Source organism: Lutra lutra, chromosome 4 (genome assembly GCF_902655055.1).
Source record: "Lutra lutra chromosome 4, mLutLut1.2, whole genome shotgun sequence".
Lineage (NCBI taxonomy): Eukaryota > Metazoa > Chordata > Mammalia > Carnivora > Mustelidae > Lutra > Lutra lutra.
The window spans coordinates 170,761,435-170,783,038 of record NC_062281.1 but is presented as its reverse complement, the minus strand read 5'-3'; the positions used below and the strand labels follow the sequence as shown (position 1 = coordinate 170,783,038).

Genomic DNA, 21,604 nt, shown 5'->3' with positions numbered 1-21,604 from the left:
AGATCATTGGAGCAGAACAGAAAGCCCAGAAACAAGCCCATGTTTATATGGTCAATTAGTCTATGACAAAGGCGGTCAAGAAGGGAAAAAAACAGTCTTCTCAGTAAGTGGTAGGAAAAACTGGACAGTTACATACAAAAAATGAAACTGGACCACTTTCTTACACCATATACAAAAAAATAATTTCAAAATGCATTAGAGACCTAAATGTGAGACCTGAAACCATAATGCTCCTAGAAGAAAGTATAAACAGTAATTTCTTTGACTTTGACCTTAGCAGCATTTTTCTAGATATGTCTCTTCAGGCAAGGGAAATAATAGCAAAAATAAAATATACCAAAATAAAAAGCTTTTGCACAGTGAAGGAAACCAGTAAAATGAAACCTAGTGAATGGGAGAAGATATTTGCAAATGATAAACCTAATAAAAGGGTTAATATCACACATATGTAATGAACTTATACAACATGAAAAAGAACCAAATAATTTGATTAAAAATGGACAGAGGATCTGAACATACATTTTCCCAAAGAAGATGTAGAGATGGCTAACCAGACTTATGAAAAGATGTGCAACATCACTAACCTTTGGGGAGATAGAAATCAAGATCACAATGAGATATCACCTCATATCTGTCAGAATGGCAGAAGTAACACAAGAAACACGTGTTGGTGAGGATGTAGAGCAAAAGGAACCCTTGTGCACTGTTGGGAATATAAATTGTACAGCCACAGGAAAGCATCTGTATAGAGGGTCCTCAAAAAACTAAAAATAGAAATACTGTGTGATCCAGTAATTCCACTACTGGGTCTTTACCCAGAGAAAATGAAAACACTCATTTCAGGAGGTACATGCACCCTTGTTTATTGTGGCATTATTTACAGTAGCCAAGATATGGAGCACCCTTAATGTCCATCGCTGGATGAATGGATGAAGAAAATGTGGTATATGTACACAATGGAATATTACTCAACCATAGAAAAGGAGGAGATCTTGCCATTTGTGACAACATGTATGGCCCTGGAGAGTATTAGGCTAAGTGAAATAAGCCAGAGAAAGACAAAGTGATTTCACTTGTGTGTGGTATCTCATAAAGCAAATGAATAAGCAAAAAGGAGAACCAGACCCATAAGTACAGAGAACAAACTGGTGGTTGTCAGAGGGTGTGGTGCTGGGCAGAAAGCAGTCAAGGGGAATGGGAGGTACAGGCTTCCAGTAAGGAAATGAGGAGGTTATGGGGATGAAGGGTACAGCATAAGGAATATAGTCAGTGGTATTTTAATCATGTCATATTAGTGATATGTGGTAGCAACACTTCTGGTGAGCATAGCATAATGTATAACATAGGGAATTATTGTATCACTGTGTTGTACACCTGAAACTAACACTGTGTCAACTATACTACAATTAAGAAAAGAAAAGAAAGAAAAAGCATTCCTACTCTTGCTACTCCCTTCAGCTTTAGGCAGGCACTAATCCATTTTGTCCCTATGGTTTTGAAATGTTTACCAGTGTCAAAAAAAAAGGGGGGGGGCATTGTGGATGATACTGTATATTATAAACAAACTTGTTAGTTGTTTGACATCAGTGGCAATATTTTTAGTCTTTGTCTTTGTTTTTGTTTTCTGTTTGGGAGGGAGGGAAAGAGATGTAAGAAAGCAGTTTCTGTTTTTGAGCTGTAGAGAAGAAAATTGAATCGTAGAATTTTTGCCAAACAAACAAGTGTCTTCTGAAGTGTCTTCTTTTGTTCTTCCCATCTAGGTCTTTTTATTTCTTCTGAATCATAATTAGTTGCTTCTGTTTCTTGTGTCCAGTATAATTTTAATCCATTTTGTTAAGTATTTTTCATAATAAAATCTGTATGGTATAAGTTTTTTTTTTCTCTTAGAACTTGAAAATCATTGAGCTTTTGTGTTCCAGCTTGCAGAGAAGTGTGATATCAGCTTGATTGTTGTTTCTTTTTTTTTTAAAGATTTTATTTATTTATTTGACAGAGAGAGATCACAAGTAGACGGAGAGGCAGGCAGAGAGAGAGAGAGAGGGAAGCAGGCCTCTCGCTGAGCAGAGAGCCCGATGCGGGACTTGATCCCAGGACCCTGAGATCACGACCCGAGCCGAAGGCAGCGGCTTAACCCACTGAGCCACCCAGGCGCCCTGATTGTTGTTTCTTACAGAACATGGTTTTAGTTAGGAGACTAAATCACAATACTGTATTATTGCTTAGGGTTTTTTTTGTTTGTTTTTAAGATTTTATTAATTCATTTGACAGAGATCACAAGTAGGCAGAGAGAGAGGAGGAAGCAGGCTCCCTGCTGAGCAGAGAGCCCAATGCGGGGCTCGATCCCAGGACCCTGGGATCATGACCTGAGCTAAAGGCAGAGGCTTAAATCCACTGAGCTACCCAGGCGCCCCTCGCTTAGGTTTTATAATCAGCTCATATAATTATATATAAATGGTATATAATCCAATTTACCTTAGAAAATCCCTCTAATTTACCCATAAAGTATAGACATGTCACCATGGGTAGTGTCACTACTATGTTTTATCTTATATCCTTGAGCAAGATTCTAGTTCTTCTGTTGTGTATGCAAAGTGTATAGGGGCAGTATTGTACAACATGTGTCTTATCTTTAAATGCTTAGATCCCCTTCTGTGCACACAAGTACTTTGATTTTTTGGCTTGCCGAGTCACATGACTCGTTTCTCTTTTATTCTTTGACATACTTCGTTGGGTAGTTGGTAGGTGGAGTGGCCTTTACTGTTTCTTTCCATTCTTTTTCATGTTTATGTAGTTGAGTTCAGTTATGTTAAATGTGTTTTATGAATCACCTACAGTATAATCTTTTTTTACTGCTCTGTTGTTTTCTTTTGGAATTCTGAAATTTCACCAGGATATATCTTTTTTCCAACTCCTCTTTGGTGTTTGGTAAGCTCATTCAGTCTCAAGTGTTTGTATTTTTTGTTGAGGAATATTTTCTTCTGTTATTTCACCTTTCCATTATTCTCTCCTGTGGGGGTGCCTTTGAGATTGCTCCTAGACCTACTACTTCAGTCCTTCCATGTCATCATACAGGCTGTCTTTTCTAGCTCTTTGACTTTTTTTTTTTTTTTAAGATTTTATTTATTTATTTGACGCAGAGAGATAGAGAGAGAGAGAATATAAGCAGGGAGAGTGGGGGAGAGAGAGAAGGAGGCTTCCCACCCAGCAGGGAGCCCGATGTGGGACTTGACCCCAGGATGCTGGGATCATGACCTAAGCCGAAGGCAGACGCTTAACCACTGAGCCTCCCAGGAGCCCTGTGTTTTTGTTTTTGAAACTGAACTTTATTACTAGGCTTTCCAGTAAAATTTAAATTTTTGCAGTCATTTTTTTTTTAAAGATTTTATTTATTTATTTGACAGAGAGAGATCACAAATAGGCAGAAAGGCAGGCAGAGAGAGAGGAAGGGAAGCAGGCTCCCTGCTGAGCAGAGAGCCCGATGTGGGACTCGATCCCAGGACCCTGAGATCATGACCTGAGCCGAAGGCAGAGGCTTAACCCACCGAGCCACCCAGGCGCCCTGCAGTCATTTTTCTGTTTCCAAGTAGTTCCTTGTCTCCTTGTCATGGTGGTTTCTATTTTTTTTTTTTCCATCTTAGAAGTTTCCTTTCTGTAAATTAATTGTTTCCTTCTAGAGTAGTGATTCTCTTTATTCACCTTGAGTTTTCTCCTTCACACAATTTTTTTTTTTAAATTTTTCTTTTTAAGATTTTTGTTTATTTGACAGAGAGATCACAAGTAGGCAGAGAGGCAGGCAGAGAGAGGGGGGGAAGCAGCCTCCCCACTGAGCAGAGAGCCCGATGTAGGGCTTGATCCCAGGACCCTGAGATCATGACCTGAGCTGAAGGCAGAAGTTTAACCCACTGAGCCATCCAGGTGCCCGTCCTTCACATAGTTAATTTATTTCAGTAACCTGGGATCATTGGTTGTCTCTTCACATTTATACATTTCAGATACTATTGATTACTACAGCCAGCTGTTGTGTTTCCTCTGTAATTACATAGGTATCGAGGCAGTTCTTTTTGAGAAGTTTCTCTCTTGAATGGGAATACATACTCTCAGCTCTAGTTGACAAGGTTTATCAAGAAGCTGCCTTCCTTGTGTTCTTGCCTTATTGATGAGTAGTAAGAAAAACAAGAGGCTGGAATGCTCACACTTTCCAAAATGAGGAGAACTTTACAGACTAAAATGGAGCATGGGAATGTCTTTAGCTTCTGAATAGAGTTGCCTTTGTTGTAGTTTCCCCCTCATCCAGGTATCTGTTAGATAGATAGATAGATAAAATTTTCCTTTTTTTTTTTTTTTTTTTAAATAATCTCTACACCCAACATGAGGCTCGAACTTACAACCCAGAGATCAAGAGTGGCATGCCTCACCCCTGAGTGAGTCCCAGCCTTCCCCCGCCCCTTCTGGATCTCTGTCTTAAAGATCCAAAATTACCTCAGACTTGGCTCTGCTTCTGTCTTAGGCCATAACATTATGGAAATAGGAGCCATCCTATTCATTTGAAATTTGAAAATTTGAAAATTTGGCTTTCATTTGAAAATTCAAAAATGAAAATTTGAAAATTTGGCTTTCATTTGAAGAGTGGCAGATTTCTAGCCAAGAGCAAAACGTATTTGATGCTGATTGTTCTGTTTAATTTTGATTAGAAGTTTTATGTAGTTATCAGTTAAGTGTTAGTAAGTTTTTTGTAAGTGTGGCTGTCTTTATTATTATTATTTTAAATGTACATGACTGTATGTATTTTGTGACTTAAAAGTGATTTAAATATAAGTTTTTTATATGAGGGCATGTATTGATTTTTGGTTCGGGGCTTTCATGTAAGGATTTCTTTTATACTAAATTTTACTGTTTGGCAGTGTTTTGTTTATGTTGTGGATTTGTATACTTTGGGTTGGAAATTATAGCTTTTGGGGGAGTGAGGAGGGATACCAGAAAGTATGATAGAATGTGACAATAATGTTATTTTTTTCTTTCCTTTTTTGCTTTTTCAGTTTGAGCAGAAAACTGGTGCAGTTTTTGATGAAATTGTAGAGAACTGTAAGTACCATTTTAGAAAAAAAACAGTCATGTCTTTAGATAGATAGTAATTGAGTCTAGGTAGAGCATTTATCTGTAACAATATTTAATTAGGTCCTATTAGCGTGATGGTACAATTTGATTTAGTTTAGATCTCATCACCCTGTTAGTATCTTCAGCAAATTAATCTTAATTGTAAGAGTTTTACTATTTTTTAGTAAATATTTTATTCTCACAGTTATTAATGTTGAAATATAGCCATGTTTTGTGTATGTATGAATCATATAGAAGCTTATTTACTATTCAGTAAAGGTTTCTACTTTGTTTACAGGGTCTCTTAATTTTCTGTTTATAGTCTTTCTGTGTTACATGATTCTCTTAAAAAAAAAATACCCAACTTTGTTTCTTAGGATTATAAAAGTAATACATTCAATTTTATAATACAAAAATGAGAAAAATAGAAAATGAAAGCCTTTGTCTTCACTATTCTCTAAAAATAATCAGTTTTAAAAGTTTAATATATATCTTTCCAGACTTTTTTTCTGTGAATATATACAGATATATAGATGATGAATGGGGATTTTTGTATGTCTATAGGGATCGTGTGGTACTGTTCTTGCTTTTTTCATTCAACTGCCTAAACGTCTTTCTATGTCAGTGGATTTTGGCCTATTCCATCCTTTCTAATGGCTACTTGGTATTTCATTGTATGGCTGTATTATAATATAACCAACTTACTCTTATATATGTGTATATTATTTTCAGTTTTTTATTATTACAAACAATATTAAGTATGTATTCCTATACACATTTTTGTTTACTTGTTGAAGTAGACGAAGGGAGTGTATCCTTTTCTGTAGAATAAATTCCAAGAATAGAAGTGATGAATCATCCAAGGGTATTTGTATTCTTACGGATAAGTTTTGTTATCTAGAGTTATTGAGTCAAGGAGAATATGCAATTTTTTGTTTTGTTTATTAAGGTAACTTCCATTAGTAGGATCTATGAGTACTTTCTTTCTCTTTGGAATTAGTTTGTTAATATTTTTGAGAGATAACAGGTTTTTTAGACTACATAGTGAGAGGTAACTAGCTCTCCTGATCTTAGTGGTCTTGGAATAATCTGTAAGTTTATTCATTCATATCTGGTCTGGGCTTTGAGGACACAAAAACTGGGACTGCCAGCTTGAGTGCCTCCTGTGTGCCTTCCTCATAGCATGGCAGCCTCAGGATAGTAAGACATTTTTGTTGGTGGCTCAGGCTCCAAGCAAGAGTAGTTCAGTAAATAAGGCGGAAGCTGTATCTTTACTGACCTACCTTCAGAAGTCACATACCATCACTTCCACCACATTCTTTTGGCTATGAGGAAGTCAGTAACAAGCATGCTTAGATTTAGAAGAAAAGAGTATTCATACCTCACTTCTTGACAGAAGGGTCAAAGTCACATTGTAGAAAACCATGTAGACAGGAGCTACTGTTGCAGCCATATTTAGAAAATACAACCTGACTTCACAACATATAATGCTATCGTAGGATATTTTATTATGTATCAGAAGATGACTTTAAAAAATTTAATCTTTTAGGTCTATATTTGGATCTTCGTAACGTTGACTACTTCCTGTAATATAGAAACACAGACTGATGAATCTGATTATATATGATTTTTTTTTTACAAGTAATGTTTTCTCTTTTAGTCTTTCCTTTTTTTAATGCTTTTTTTAAAAAAAAGATTTTATTTATTTTTTATTTGAGATAGAGAGCACAAAAGAGAGCACAAGCAGAAGGGAGGTGCAGATAGAGAGGGAGAAGCAGATGCCCTGCTGAGCAGGGAGCCTGACAGGTGCTCCATTCCAGGACCCTGGGATCTTGACCTGAGCCAAAGGCAGATGCTTTATCAGCTGAGCCACCCAGGTGCCCCAGTTTTTCCTTTCCATATTATTGTCCCTATCCCTCCCATCCCACCTACACCTTTGTAGGTAGTCTTCCATGTTTTTCTCCAGTGCTTCTAAAATCATTATTTGCATAAATGTATACAGATAAATATATATAAGGGTTTTGAAGCTTTTAAAAAATTATTTGTTCAACAGGTGGTATCATCATATACATAGATTTTTCTGCCTACCTTCTCTCACTTAGGAGTACTTCATGATATCCTCCCACCTCAACTGGGAGAGCTCCAACTCTTTATAATATCCCATGATTTAGATGTACAAGTCATCTTTTGCCCTGGTAGGCATTGATATTATTTTAGGTGTTTTTTTTTTTACCATAATAAATGATGATGCATTAAAAATCCTTTAAGAATGTCCTTATATGGGTTAAAAATGTCCATTTTGTATGTATACATAGATTATGAAGAGTGGGTATTGTTCAGTAAAGGTATGTGTAATTTTAATAGATGTTGCTTGCCTGCTTTTCAAAATTTGAATGCCTTACATTTCCATGAGAAATGTATAAGAACATCCCCCCATCCCATTAATGTATATTTTAGTTCTTCTTCAGGTGTGGCAATCTGGCAGATATGAAATAGCACATTGTTAACTTTATTCTGCATTTTTCTTAACTCCTGTTGAATTGAATTAAGCAGTTTTTAATAAGTTCAGCATTTGGACTGGCTCCTCTGTATTGTCTAATTATAAATATTTGTTAACTAAATAAGTATCCTTTGCCTGTTATCTTAAAGTTTTTTCATGACAATTTGTAGTCTTTTAAAATTTTCAAAAAAATATATTTTTTAAAGATTTTCTTTATTTGTCAGAGAAAACAAACGGGAAGCAGCAGGCAGAGGGAGAAGCTGACTCCCTTCTGAACAAGGAGCCTGATATAGGACTTGATCCCCAGGACCCCAGGGTCATGATCCAAGCTGAAGGCAGACGTCCAACTGACTGATTCACTCAGGCATCCCTAAATTTAAATTTTTTAAAAGATTTTATGTATTTATTTATTTAGCGAGAGTGCACACATGCACACATAAGCAGGGGTAGGGGCAGTGGGAGATTGAGTGAGGGATTCCCAAGCAGACTCCATGCTGAGCATGGAGCCCCGACAATGTGGGGCTTGATCTCAGGATCCTGAGATCATGACCTGAGCTGAAATCGAGTCCAAATAGCAACTGACTAGCCACTCAGGTGCGCCAGGCTTTTTTAATACTGTAATATTAGTTGTTAAGGTGAGTCATAGTAGGCATGGTAAAAGATAAATCTGAAAGAAGATTCAGGTATACTTTTTTTTTTTTTAAGATTTTATTTATTTATTTGACAGAGGTCACAAGTAGGCAGAGAGGCAGGCAGAGAGAGAGAGGAAGGGAAGCAGGCTCCCCGCTGAGCAGAGAGCCCGATGGGGGGCCATGACCTGAGCCGAAGGCAGAGGCTTAACCCACTAAGCCACCCAGACGCCTTCAGGTATACTTTTAAAAAGATAAGTAGTCATTCACTCAGAAAATTTAACTTTTAGAATATGTGACCTACAGTTCTTTAAATAATGGAGTAGGGGTTTTTGATTTCCTTTTTTTGGTTTCCTTTTGTTTGTGTCATCTTCTCCTAAACAAAATTTTTTAAAAGACTTTATTTATTTGAGAGAGAGAGCATGCAGAATAGAGGGACAACACAAGTAGGAGGTAGAGGGAGAAATGGACTCCCCGCTGAGCAGGGAGCTGGATGCTGGACTCGATTTCAGAACTCTGGGAGGCCAAGTCTGCTCAACCAGCTGTGACACCCAGGTGCCCCTAAACAAATGTTTTTAATATAAAAAAATTTGATCTTTTTACAATCACAGTTTGCATTCTTGGTTAAAAAAGTTTTTCTTATCCTTTGAATATATGCTATCCTAGTTTCTTGGAGTATGTAGAAAATACTTTTATAAAATATTACATACAAAATATTTATAATGTGAGCTGTATTAAAAATAAAAACCCTTGGCTTCACCACCCAGCTTTTAAAAAATGTGCATCGGGGTGCCTGGGTGGCTCAGTGGGGTAAAGCCTCTGCCTTCAGCTCAGGTCATGATCCCAGGGTCCTGGGATTGAGCCCCATATCAGGCTCTCTGCTTAGCAGGGAGCCTGCTTCCTCCTCTCTCTGCCTACCTCTCTGCCTATTTGTGTTCTCTGTCAAATAAATAAATAAAATATTAAAAAAATAAAATAAAAATGTGCATTATTGTGCTTCATGCCAATACTTCAGTTCCATTTTGTTCTTCTCTCCAAATAGCTATTCTCCTGGATTTTGCTTATTTCCTTGCTTTTCTCTATACTTTTTATGATCTCTACATTATTAACAAGGTATTCTTTAGTTTTGCTTGTTTATGGACTTTGTATTGTTTTTGAATTCTACTGTATATGTTACCACTTTCTGTTTATTATATATTCCTGAGACTTGACTATACTGTTGTATGTAGCTGTCATTCATTTATCAGTGATTTGTATTTATTCATTAAGTACATTACAATTTAAAAAAAATCATGGTAAAAACATAAAATATAGCATCTTAGCTATTTTCTTTAAAGGTTTATTTATGTATTTATTTATTTAGGGAGAGAGAAAGGGAGCACCTGTGTGAGTGGCTGGGAGGGGCAGAGGGAGAGTAAGAGACCAAAGTCTCAATCAAGCAGGCTCCCCGCTGAGTGCGCAGCTGGAGATGGGGCTCAATCCCAGGATCCTGAGATCTTGCCCTGAGCTGAAACCAAGAGTCACCAAGAGTTGGCTGCTCAACGAGACGAGCTATCCAGGCAGCCCCCCAATCTTAATTATTTTTAAGTGTATAATTCAGTATCCTAAGACTGAGCTCTTTAAAGGTGCCTTTAAATAGCCCTTTCAAAAAGAACTTTTGTTCAAACCACAGTTGTAATGTCAGTCAGTTTAGTTCTTTGGGTTGGGTTGGGTTTATCTCCCCTCAGATATGAACATACTTCAAAGATTCCCCACCTGTAATATTTGGGATCCAATTTCTTTATTTTAGGGCCCTGGAAGTCAAATTGTAGGAAGTACATTGATTGCTGTTTTAGGCAAGTGGTCTAAAATTACTGTTCTTTGTTTCTGGTATTGAAAGGTCTTGTTACTTCCTCTCTACTTCATGAGTTTAGCAGAAAATGTTACAGCTCTCATTGTTACCACTGCAGTAAATTTGCTGTGATGGAGGCATAATCTGTGTCTCAGTGTAGTCATAGGTCATACTGTTTCTATTGTAACAACTCAGCTGTGCATTCTTGGCAGGTATATAAGGGTATTAATGTGTCTGTTTCCAGTAAAACTGTGGACACTGAATTTTGAATTTCACATAATTTTCCATGTGTCAGGAAATGTTTCTTGTTCGGTTGTTGGTTTTTTTTTTAACCATTTAAAAATATGAAAAGCATTCTTGGCTCATAGGTCGTACAAAAATACTCCCCTCAAAAAACAGGTGGCTTCTGGATCTGGCATGCACACATAGTTTACCTACCCTTGTTCAAGAGTATATATGGGAAGGTGATCGCTCAGTCCTATCCCGTGTATATTCTCAACTTAATCAGAAATGCAGAATTTATTTTCCTAAGTAGTTTATCTATTTTCACTTATACCATTGTGTTCAGAGTTTTTTTCACTGTGCATCTGGCCAACACATGATGATATTGGACTTTTAAATTTTGTCAGTATTGTAGATATAACATGGAATTAATATTTCTTAAAACTTCGCATTTCCTTGATTAGTAATTTAGTTGAATTTTTTCATGTTTTTAGCCATTTCTGTTTCCTCTTTCACAAAACACCTGTTTAATTAAATGTGTTGTCGGGGCTCCTGGGTGGCTCAGTGGGTTAAGACTCTGCCTTCAGCTCAGGTCATGATCTCTGGATCCTGGAATCGAGCCCTACATCAGGCTCTTTGCTTGGTGGAGAGCCTGCTTCCCTCTCTCTTTCTGCCTGCCTCTCTGCCTACTTGTGATCTCTCTCTGTCAAATAAATAAATAAAATCTTTAGAAAAAAAAATTAAATGTGTTGTCCACTTGCTATTTGGTTCTTGGTCTTTTCTTAACTGAATTGGAGAAGTTCTCTAAATATCTTTAAGAAAAATTCACTTAGTTATTGCAAATAACTTCCAATTCATGACTTGTGTTTTTAAAGTTTTTGCATAAGGAGAAGTTAATTTTAATGCAGTTGAATCATAGTAAATATATAAGTCTTTTCCTTTATGTTTGCTTTTAAAAAAAGTTTTCTTTTGGAAAAGCTTATCTAGGCTGAGATAAGAAAGACCTTGTATATTATTTCCTGAAATAGTCATTGATTTTATCTTTCACATGTAGCTCTTGAATTATCTTAGATTTAATTGTTTATATAGTTTGGGTTAAGGTTTCTTAATTTGATTTTTTCATAATGCTAACAGATTGTCTCACCACCATTTATCAAGTAGTATTTCCTTTTCATGGTGATCTACGAACCTACTCTATAACATGTATCTGGGGTTTTTCCCACATTTTTGGGTGGGCTATTTGTTTATTTCTGGGCAGTACCATGTTGTTTTAATTAATTTGATGTATGATAAATCTTGATAAAATGATAGTTCAAATCCCAGAAAATTGTTCTTTAGGAATATTTTGCTGATTCTTGCCAGTGTTCATTTTAGAAATATTTTACCAATTTCCTTTAAATAACACAATAAAATAACAAAATCTTGCTGGGAATTGATTGGAATTTTCCTGAGTCTATAGATGAATAGAGGATTTGTATGTATCTAATATTTAATCTTCTATCTATGAACTTGGTATGTCTTCGCATTTATTTAAATCTTTAATGCTTTTCAGTAACATTTTATGACCTGTAGAGGATTACCTTGTAAGCTTTTTATGTTTTAGCATTTAAGTCTTAATAATTTGACATTTATTTTTGGATGTAGGATAAGATTAGGATTCACTTTTTTTTTCAGATGGGTGGCATATGCTACCGGATGTTAAATAATGCATCTTTCCATCTAAATAGTTGATCTTTTTGTCACTGCGCTGAATTGGCACTGAGATATATTTAAGTTCTATATGTGTGGGAATCTCTTTTTGGAAATTGTTAAAATTCTGTTAATATTTACAAAATTATATATTACTATATATTAATATTTATTTCTATACCAGTGTCATTGGTTTTATTTGTATGTATTATTATAAAAAATATTTTATTATTACTATATATGCATTGGCTTTGGGTATAGACATTTTCCTGCTGTGTTAAGCCATTGCCTTAATTTTATCCTTTGTTCATTTTATTTTATTTAATTTTAATTTTATTTATTTTTTTAAGTAGGCTCTATGCCCATTGTGGAGCCCAAGGAGGGGCTTGATTCATGACCCTGAGATCAAGACCTGAGCTGAGACCAAGAGTGGGACACTTAATTAGCTTAGCCATCCAGGTGCCCCATCTTTTGTTATTTTAGTTTTTTAAAGAGAGGGGTGGTTACAGGAAGAGGGAGAGAGGATCTCAAGCAAGCTCTGCCTAGCATTGAGCCTGAAATGGGTCTCCAACTCATGACCCTAAGATCATGACCTGAGCAGAAACCAAGAGTTGGCCGCTTAGGCATCTGTACCACCCAGGTGCCCCTAAATCTAGTAGTATTTTATTTATTCATTTATTTATTTATAAAGATTTTATTTATTTATTTGACAGAAAGAGAAATGAGAGAGAACACTAGCAGGGAGAGTGAGAGAGGGAGAAGCAGGCTTCCCACTGAGCAGGGAGCCCGATGTGGAGCTCCATCTCAGGACCCTGGGATTAGGACCTGAGCCAAAGGCAGATACTTAATGACTGAGCCACCCAGGCACCCCTCTAGTAGTAAAATTTGTAGTAGTAGTAGTAGTAGTAAAATTTGAATCTGTAGTTATCCATACAAAACCCTATCAACTAAAATTATTTTATTTCTCTTTTCCAGTGACTGCTCAAATTATATAATTTATTATTTTTGCTAAATTTTAGAGGATTACATTAAATGATAATCATGGTAGTGGTCACCATTGACTAATTTATGAGTTCAGTTAGTTGGTTCTCATATTTTGTTATTTAGGGCTAATTATTGTTAGTTTGTATCACTTAGGCTTTATTACATTTTTTTTAAAGGTTTTATTTACTCAAGAGAGATAGCATGAACTGGCGGGAGGAGCAAGGGGAGAGGGAGAAGCAGGCTTCCCGCTAAGCAGGGAGCCCCATGGCAGAACTCGATCCCAGGACCCCAGGATCATGAGCTGAGCTGAAGGCAGATGCTTAACCAACTGAGCCACCCAGGTGCCCTACATTTTTAAAAATATATTCCCAGTTTACCTTGTGGAATGGCTGAAAAATACTGGTAATTCATATGTTCCTAGGTTCCATTTGTTAATATTTTGTTAAAATGGATAGTTTGTTTACACTTGGAGTTATAGCTTTATTAAATGTTTCCTAGAATTCACCAGTGAAATTTAGGCTTGGAGATTTCTTGGTGTGAGAATTTAAGTTATAAATTAAAATTTTCAAATAGGAATTAAGTTTTTCTATTTTTGTATTTCATTTTTTGTCAGTTCTGGCAAGTTTTATTTTTCAAAGAGTTTGTCCATTTTATTTAAGTAGTCTTTTTGTCTTTTGAATTTGAGGCAATTTAGTGGGAAGGACAGTAGCATCTAATTGTGGTTTTAATTTGCATTTCCCTGCTAATGATGTGTCAATTCTTTTTAATGTGTGGATTGGTCATTCTTAAATGTTCTTTTGTGAAGTGTCTGTTCAAATCATTGCCCATTTTAACTTCGGTTGTGTGTGTTTTTGTTATTAGGTAGTAAGGATTCTTACATGTTTTGGATGCAAGTCTTCTGTTATATAGACCAATAGATTGAAATAGGTAGGGATATTTATCTCCATCTATCTGTATTTGTCTGCAAATTTCTTCATATCCATCCATCCATCCATCCATCCATTTATTTCATGGCTTGGCTTTTCATGACCTCAGTGGTGTCCTTGAAAAGCACAGTTTTTAATTTTGATGAAAAAAACCCCTCATTTTTGTAGGAGGCCACGGTAAGGCTTGAGAAGAGGACCAAACCAGGCCCTGACTTGTGCCTCCTTTAAAGTCCGAATAACCTAACAAAAGGTTTAGGACGGGAAAAGTTGAGTAGCACTGAGAAAGGGTCTGTGCTATGTGTTGTGCGCTTACCTACGTGACTTCCCACACGCTTGCTAAACAAATGAGAACAATTCGGTTGGGGTCATAAGTTCATGGCTGGTCCTTGCTGCCCTAGTACAGCCCATAAATTACTTTCAGGTTTGCTGTATCAGTACACAACAATTGTACTGGCATCAGCCATTTGGCATCACAAGGTCTACTTATAGTCAGTGGTGAAACTTATTATGGGAACTCGTGGTTGTTTAACTAGACACAGATGTATTGCTTCTCCTATGGTAATATCACTATATATATGGCCTTAATGCTTTGAATAAACTTAGCACTGTTGGACATCCTCCTCAGTGCTCCTCCTGCCCTCATCTCTCTGCTTCTCAAGTTCTTTTCTTTATCCTCTTACCCTCACTCACGTTCCTGGTCGATTTGTCGCACCGGCCGCGACACATTTTATTATTATTTCTCTATTTTTGTGGTCTGTGTTCTTTGTGTTCTAAGAAACCTATTCCAAGATCATGAATATTTATACTTTTTTTCCCCCTAGAAACTTAATGGTTTAGCTTTAGCTTTTATAATTAGGTTCATCATCCATGTCAACTTAGTTTTTGTATATAGTGTAATATAAGAGTCAAATATATAATTTTATGTGTGGTATCTAGTTGATTCAGCACCATTTATTAAAAAGGTTATTCTTTTATTGCTTTGTCTTGGTACTTCTGTTGAAAATCAGTTATCTGCATGCTGGGTCAATTTCTGGGCTCACTATGTTCTGTGGATCTATAGGTCTGTTCTTAGGCTGATACTGCACTGTCTTGATTAATTTTATATTAAATCAGTTATCCTAAGGCATATTTTTCAAAGTTGTTTTACTATTCTAGATACATTTTTTTAAAGATTTTATTTGTTTATTAGAGAGAAAGCATGAGCAGGGGCAGGGGCCGAGGGAGAGGGAGCAGGGAGCCCACTGCAGGGATTGATCCCAACACCCTGGGATCATAACTAGAGCCTGACGTCAAATGCTTAACTGACTGAGCCACCCAGATGCCCATTCCACCTCTGTTCTTTTTTTTTTTTTTTAAATATTTTTATTTTATTTATTTGACAGAGAGGGATCACAAGTAGGCAGAGAGGCAGGCAGAGAGAGGAGGAAGCAGGCTCTCTGCCAATCAGAGAGCCCAATGCGGGACTCAATCCCAGGACCCTGAGATCATGACCAGAGCTGAAGGCAGAGGCTTAACCCACTGAACCACCCAGGCGCCCTCCACCTCTGTTCTTAAATACTGTTTTGTCTGTAGAAGTCCTTTGCATTTACATATATATTTTGGAATTAACATATAAATTTATACAGATAAGCCACTAGGACTTGGATTGGAATTGCATTATCTGTAGATTAATTTGGGGGAGAAGTGACATCTTAAATATATTCAGTTTTCTTATTTAGGTCTTCTCTAAATGTTTAAATAGTTTCTAGATTATTTTCTAGATTATTAAGTTTCTAAATAATCTTGTACTTCTTAGTCTATATATTTTGCACATGTTTTATAAAATTTAATATAAATAAAATATAAATAAATAAATACGTGTGTGTGTATATATCTATATCTATCTATCTCTAGTCTTTCCAGTATCTTGCCTGGATTTTTTGTTTGTGGATAAATTTATGGACAGCTTTCCCCCACGGAGATGGCCAGTTATTCCTTCCTTAGTTATTAAATAATAATCCTTTCTTTGCTTCCTTCAAATGTATTTCTACTTTTTATTACATTATAATGATTGAAAATTCTTTTTTCTGGTTTCCAAATGACCTTTATTATCTTTGTAGATATACTCCCTCGTCTGAGGACTTTCTCTTCTTTTTATATTGTTTGCTCAAAGATTTTTTTTTTATGAATGAATATTAAATTTTGTCAAATGATTTCTTTTCATCTACTGAGATGGTTTTGTTTTTTCTTTTATTGTGTTATATGGTGAACTGACTTATTTCAGTACTAAACCCACGTTGCATTCATGGGTTAAATCCTACTTTGTCTTGATGTATTATTTGTCTTATATATTTTCATTCAGTTTGCTAGTATTTTAAGTATGCTAGTCTTTTAAGCATCAATATTTATGAGGGATATTGGTGTAAAGTTCCTTTTTTGTTGTTAAAGATTTTTTTTTTATTTTTTATTTTTTTTAAGACTTATCTATTTGACAGATGGAGATCACAAGCAGGCAGAGAGAGAGGAGGAAGCAGGCTCCCTGCTGAGCAGAGAGCCCGATTCGGGGCTCGATCCCAGGACCCTGGGACCATGACCTGAGCCGAAGGCAGAGGCTTTAACCCACTGAGCCACCCAGGCGCCCCAAAGATTTTATTTATTTATTGAGAGGGAGAGAGAGATTTTGACTGGGGAGGAGCAGAGGGAGAAGGGACAAACAGATTCCATGCTGAGCTTGGGGCCCCATGTAGGGTTTGATTCCAGGATGCTGATATCATGACCTGAGCTGAAATCAAGAGTCCGTGCTTTCCCCGACTGAGCTACTCAGGCTTTGCAAGTTCTCTTGTAATGTCTTTCTTTGGTTCTGATTGCAGAGTAATACTAATCCCATAAAATTAGTTAGGAATTACTCCTTTCTCTTATATTTATTGAAAGAATTCATGTAAGATTGGTATTACATTTCTTTAAATATTTAATTTGTTAGTAAAGTTATTTGGGCCTGGTGCTATTCAGATTTCCTTTTTCTTCTATGTCTGGTTTGGCAGTTTGCACTTTTCAAAGCATTTCCTGTAAGTCAGCATAGCTGAAAGGAACTTTGCTGATGATGGAAGTGTTCTGTATGTACACTATTAAAGTATAGTAGCCACTAGGTACTGTGGCAGTTGAGCATTTGAAATGTCATGAGTACAGAACTGAAGTTTTAATTTAATTTAAATAGACATAGGTGGCTGGTGGCTTCCTTTGTTGGACAGTGAAGATCTAAGCTGGCACATTTATTTCCATAAAGTTCTTAATAATTTTTAAGTGTATTGTCTTTCAGTTTATAGCTTTTAAAAATTTATTCTTAATTAAGTTGTTTATATTTTTAAGAGATTTTACTTATTTATTTGAGAGTTTGTGTCCGAGAGCATGAGCAGGGGGAGGGGCACAGGAAGAAGCAGACTTCCCTCTGAGCAGCAACCCCAGTGCGGGACTCTGTCCCAGGACCCTGGGATCATGACCTGAGCTGAAGGCAGATGGATGCTTAACCAGCTGTGCCACCCAGGTGATCCTGTTTATTTTCAGTCTCTATGAAATCGTCACTACTGTGATACTAGTAATTTTTTCATTTCATTCCTGATACTAGTAACTTTTTGTTCTCTCTCTCCCAACTTCATATTAATTTTTTATTAACATATTTAATTGTGAATATACATAAACTGAAATTTACCATCTTAGCTTTTTTTTTTTTTTTTTTGAGAGAATCTTAAGTAGGCTCCACCCTCAGCATGTGAGCTTGATGTGAGGATTGATCTCACAACCCTGAGATCATCACCTGAGCCGAAATCAAAAAGTTGGATGCTTTATTGCCTGAGCCACCGAGGAACCCCTACCTAGATCTTAGCTATTAAAAAACAAATTTTTTTAAATTCATTTATTTATTTGATAGATCACAAGTAGCAGAGAGGTAGGCCGAGAGAGAGAGAGAGAGGGTGAAGCAGGCTCCCTGCTGAGCAGAGAGCCCGGTTTGGGGCTTGATCCCAGGACCCTGAGATTATGACCTGAGCCGAAGGCAGAGGATTAACCCACTGAGCCACCTAGTCGCCCCGATCTTAGCCATTTTTAAGTGTATAATTCAGTAATGTTAAGTACACTGGCATTGTTGTGCAACCAGTCTCCATAACATTTTCCATCTTGCAAAATGGAAACTGGTATCTTTTAAATAATAACTCCCCACTCCTCCTCCTTCTAGCTGTGTCAGCCACCCTTCTACTTTCTGTCTATGAATTTGACTACTCTGGGTACCTCATATAAGTGGAATCATACTATGTTTATGTTTTTATGACTGGCTTATTTCACTTGACATAATATCCTCAAGGTTCATCCATGTTGTAGCCTGTGCCAGAATTTCCTTCCTTTGCAATTAGTAAAATTGGTGTATCTTTTGTTTAATGAGCTCATAAGAGTAACAGAGTGAAAGTATTACAATTTTACTGATGCTATCGAGAGCAAAAAAGTACATGTCAATCTGTACAGTCTTATAGCTCTTAAAATTATTTTAACATTGCAATTTTTTCTGGCTATAAGGAGTAGGATAAAAAATTAGGTTCTGGATATGAACAGAACCTGTTTATCTCATAGAAAGCGTTATCAGCTGATTCTGGTGGGCAAGAAGGGAGAGAAGATGAAAATTAAAAGTTTCATTTTAGAAATAATATAACCATGTTACAGAAGTTTTGGAATTAGAAGGAAGAATAGCGGGAATGTATAACTATAGGACACAACTGGAACTGTTTCCTCATACTTCTGTGGCATTGTGCTTCCGGAGCTATTGCCTAAATTACTTTTACTTTTATGATTTTTTAAAAATTTCATTTTATTCTGCTTTCAAAAATAATATGCTTTGAAATACTGAAATATTATAAAAACATGTAAATGTTTTACTTCATTAAAGTGTATGAGATTCTGTTATAGTGATGTATTTTAGTTTCAATAGACCTTGGACAGTTTTTAGGTATATATGGAATGTATCAATTATTTTATTTTATTTTATTTCATTTTATTTTACAGAGAGCGAATAAGCAGGGGGAGTGGAAGGCAGAGGGAGAGGGAGAAGCAGACTCCCTGCTGAGCAGGGAACCTGATACAGGGGCTCCATCCCAGGACCCTAGGATCATTTCCTGAGCCAAAGGCAGATACTTAACAACTGAGCCACCCAGGCACCCCAGTTTTCTTTTTTGTTTTGTTTTGTTTCTAACAGAGAGTACATGAGGGAGGGGAGGGGCAGAGAGAGAGAGAATCTTTAGTAGAGTCTGTTGAGTGGAAGGAAGTCTGATGGCAGGCTTGATCTCACTATTCTGAGATCATGAGCTGAAATCAAGACTCAGTCATTCAACAGACTGAGCCACCCATACGCCTCTTCATGTATCAGTTTGTAGATATTGCTGCTTTCTTGATCATTACTTTTAGAGCACTATAAATATCAGTGAACATTAAATAAAGTAGTCTTGCCTTTAGTTGTCCTCAGTGAAGAACAAATGGTTATTTGTTTTACAAGGTGTTTTATAATGTGCTTTAAAATCACATTTTTTTACCTTAATAGTGTACAAAGTAGACTGTTGAAATCGATTATGTGTCATTTCTGTCAAAGGTATTTCAAGTGTCAGCATTTGTTGGTCACCTTTTAGTAATAAAATCTTTTAGTTATAAATAAAATCACATCACTCTGAATATTCCCCTGGTTTTAAACTTCACCCCCCACCATGGGAAAGATAAAAGCAAAAATTAGTGAAAGTAAGTTCTGTGAATCTCACCTATGAGTCTCATCTCTCCTATTGAATGTGTAGAGGTTACAATGAGATACTTGAATAGTTCCACAATAACAATGCATAATTAAATACAAACAAGAAAATAGAGCTGTAATCTTCAGTTGGGACTTCTTGAGGTAACTCATTCATCTTCATTAGGACTTAACAGTCATTTCTGGTGTGGTAGGACATTCATTGGTTCATCTTTGTTGGTAGAAGATTCACTGGACTGGGTTAGTGGGGTGTGTGTTTGTGGAAGAAATTGGACCATCTGATAAGGAGCTTGACTTGACGAATCTGAAGATTGCTTTCAACCTCTGAGTGTGGTGATTTATTATCTGCATAGTTTATTTATGGCTGGCTCATAAAAAACTAGAGCCTGTTACTCAAGGGGTGCTCTCTGGATCATCAATATTAGCATCACCTGGGAGTATCTTAGAACTCAAATTCTGGCTCTCATCCTTGACCTACAGAACGAGAATCTTTTGGGGGGTGGTGTGGAATTCAGGTATCTGTTTCCAGTAAGGTCAGCAAGAGATTCTGGTGGCCGATAATCATTGATTAAGCTTTGCTTTAGCTCAGTGAGCCTCAAGCATATCTGTGCATTAGAAGCAAGATTATCTAGGGGGTGCTTGTTTTTGTTTTGTTTTTGAATTCTTTAAAGTGAGATAAAATTCATATATAACATTGCATTAGTTTTAGCTATGCATCATATTGCTTTGCTTTATGTGTGTATTGTAAAATGATTACTGTAATAAGTTAATATCCATTGTCAGTTATCTAACTTTGACACATATAGAAATATACTTTATGTGGAGACCTATGTGTATACAAGCATTTTTTATAGTATTACTTACTGTCACTCTGAATGATGTACTTCGTTTTCTATTCTAGCCTTTTAAAAATTTTTTTTTATTTTTTAAGTAATCTCCACGCATAACATGGGGCTTGAACTCACAACCCTGAGATCAAGAGTCATATGCTCTACTCACTGAGCCAGCCCTGTGCCTCTTCTATTCTAACCTATTAAAAAACAATTTTGTGGCCCTGGCTTGCTAATGGGAAATAACCTGCAAGTTGAAAGAACACTGGATTGTTGTATTCTAATTATTGTCCAATTTCCATGAAAAGTTTTCTGTTGTTACCGGCCTATTAATAGCCAATGGTTTTTAGTTTAGTATTATATATATGAATTACCATTCTTTGTATTACTGTTAAGGGTACCCTAATGAGAATCAGGGTCTGTCAATAAGGGCGGAAGTTAGAATGACTGTTGAAAAGTGGCTAGTAGTTTCAGACAAAGCCACATAAATTCAGCTTTGATGAATTTCATGTTTACCAAGAGTCAGTTGTCTCCAAACCTATTTCTTTTAGTAATACTTGTCATAGTAATTGTAAGATTTTAATTGTTTTTACACTAATGAAGTTTACTCTGAAAAGTGAGTTGTTTCTGTGAATAATTTGAATGCTTTGGAAAAACTTAGTAGGTAAGTCAGTAAAAACATGGAGGTGCAAGTGTCTTTGTCATCCTGCTTTAAAGAAACCAAAAGAGCAGTCATGAACTTTGCATTATGAATGGGACTTGTAAGAAAGAACTCAGATTAGCACGCATCTTTTGCAAGTCTTGGTTGATCATCAAATGATTGGACAGTGTGCCTTAATATATCCCAAATAAAAATAAGTGTTTCATTTTTTTAATGATTCCTGGCTTTATTGGATTTTAACTATTAAACTACATTCTTGATTTTATAGTTCAATGAGGCTTTTATTATTGAGGAAATTGTATTTTAATGAGTCACAATCACCTCTTAGAAATATCTCAAAATGAACCAAGATTACCTTGTTTTATGCTTATTCTTACTTGTTTTACATGCTTCAGAGTTTTTCTTTTCTTTTTTTTAATCTAAGAGAGAAAAGCAACCTTAGTGTCCCCATCCCTAGAAATGATACCTTGTTGAAATGATACC

General features: G+C 36.2%; 1 protein-coding gene and 1 non-coding gene across 12 annotated transcripts in view; one reads left to right on the top strand and one right to left on the bottom strand.

Moving 5' to 3' along the window:
- Nucleotides 1-21,604, top strand: part of ZMYM4 (zinc finger MYM-type containing 4) — a 122,571-nt gene that overhangs the window by 33,542 nt on the left and 67,425 nt on the right. For 10 of the 11 annotated variants that reach the window (XM_047724764.1, XM_047724763.1, XM_047724757.1 and 7 more), the window contains one exon: nt 5,037-5,082. In XM_047724764.1, the coding sequence (XP_047580720.1) occupies nt 5,037-5,082 (46 nt within the window). Of the gene's footprint in view, nt 1-5,036; nt 5,083-13,221; nt 13,352-21,604 lie in introns of those variants that run through there. The other variant, XM_047724762.1, reaches the window with a different exon arrangement.
- On the bottom strand, nt 10,141-10,224 carry LOC125099561 (small nucleolar RNA SNORA1). The gene has a single exon (XR_007127271.1). It is a non-coding gene; the product is annotated as a small nucleolar RNA SNORA1 (small nucleolar RNA).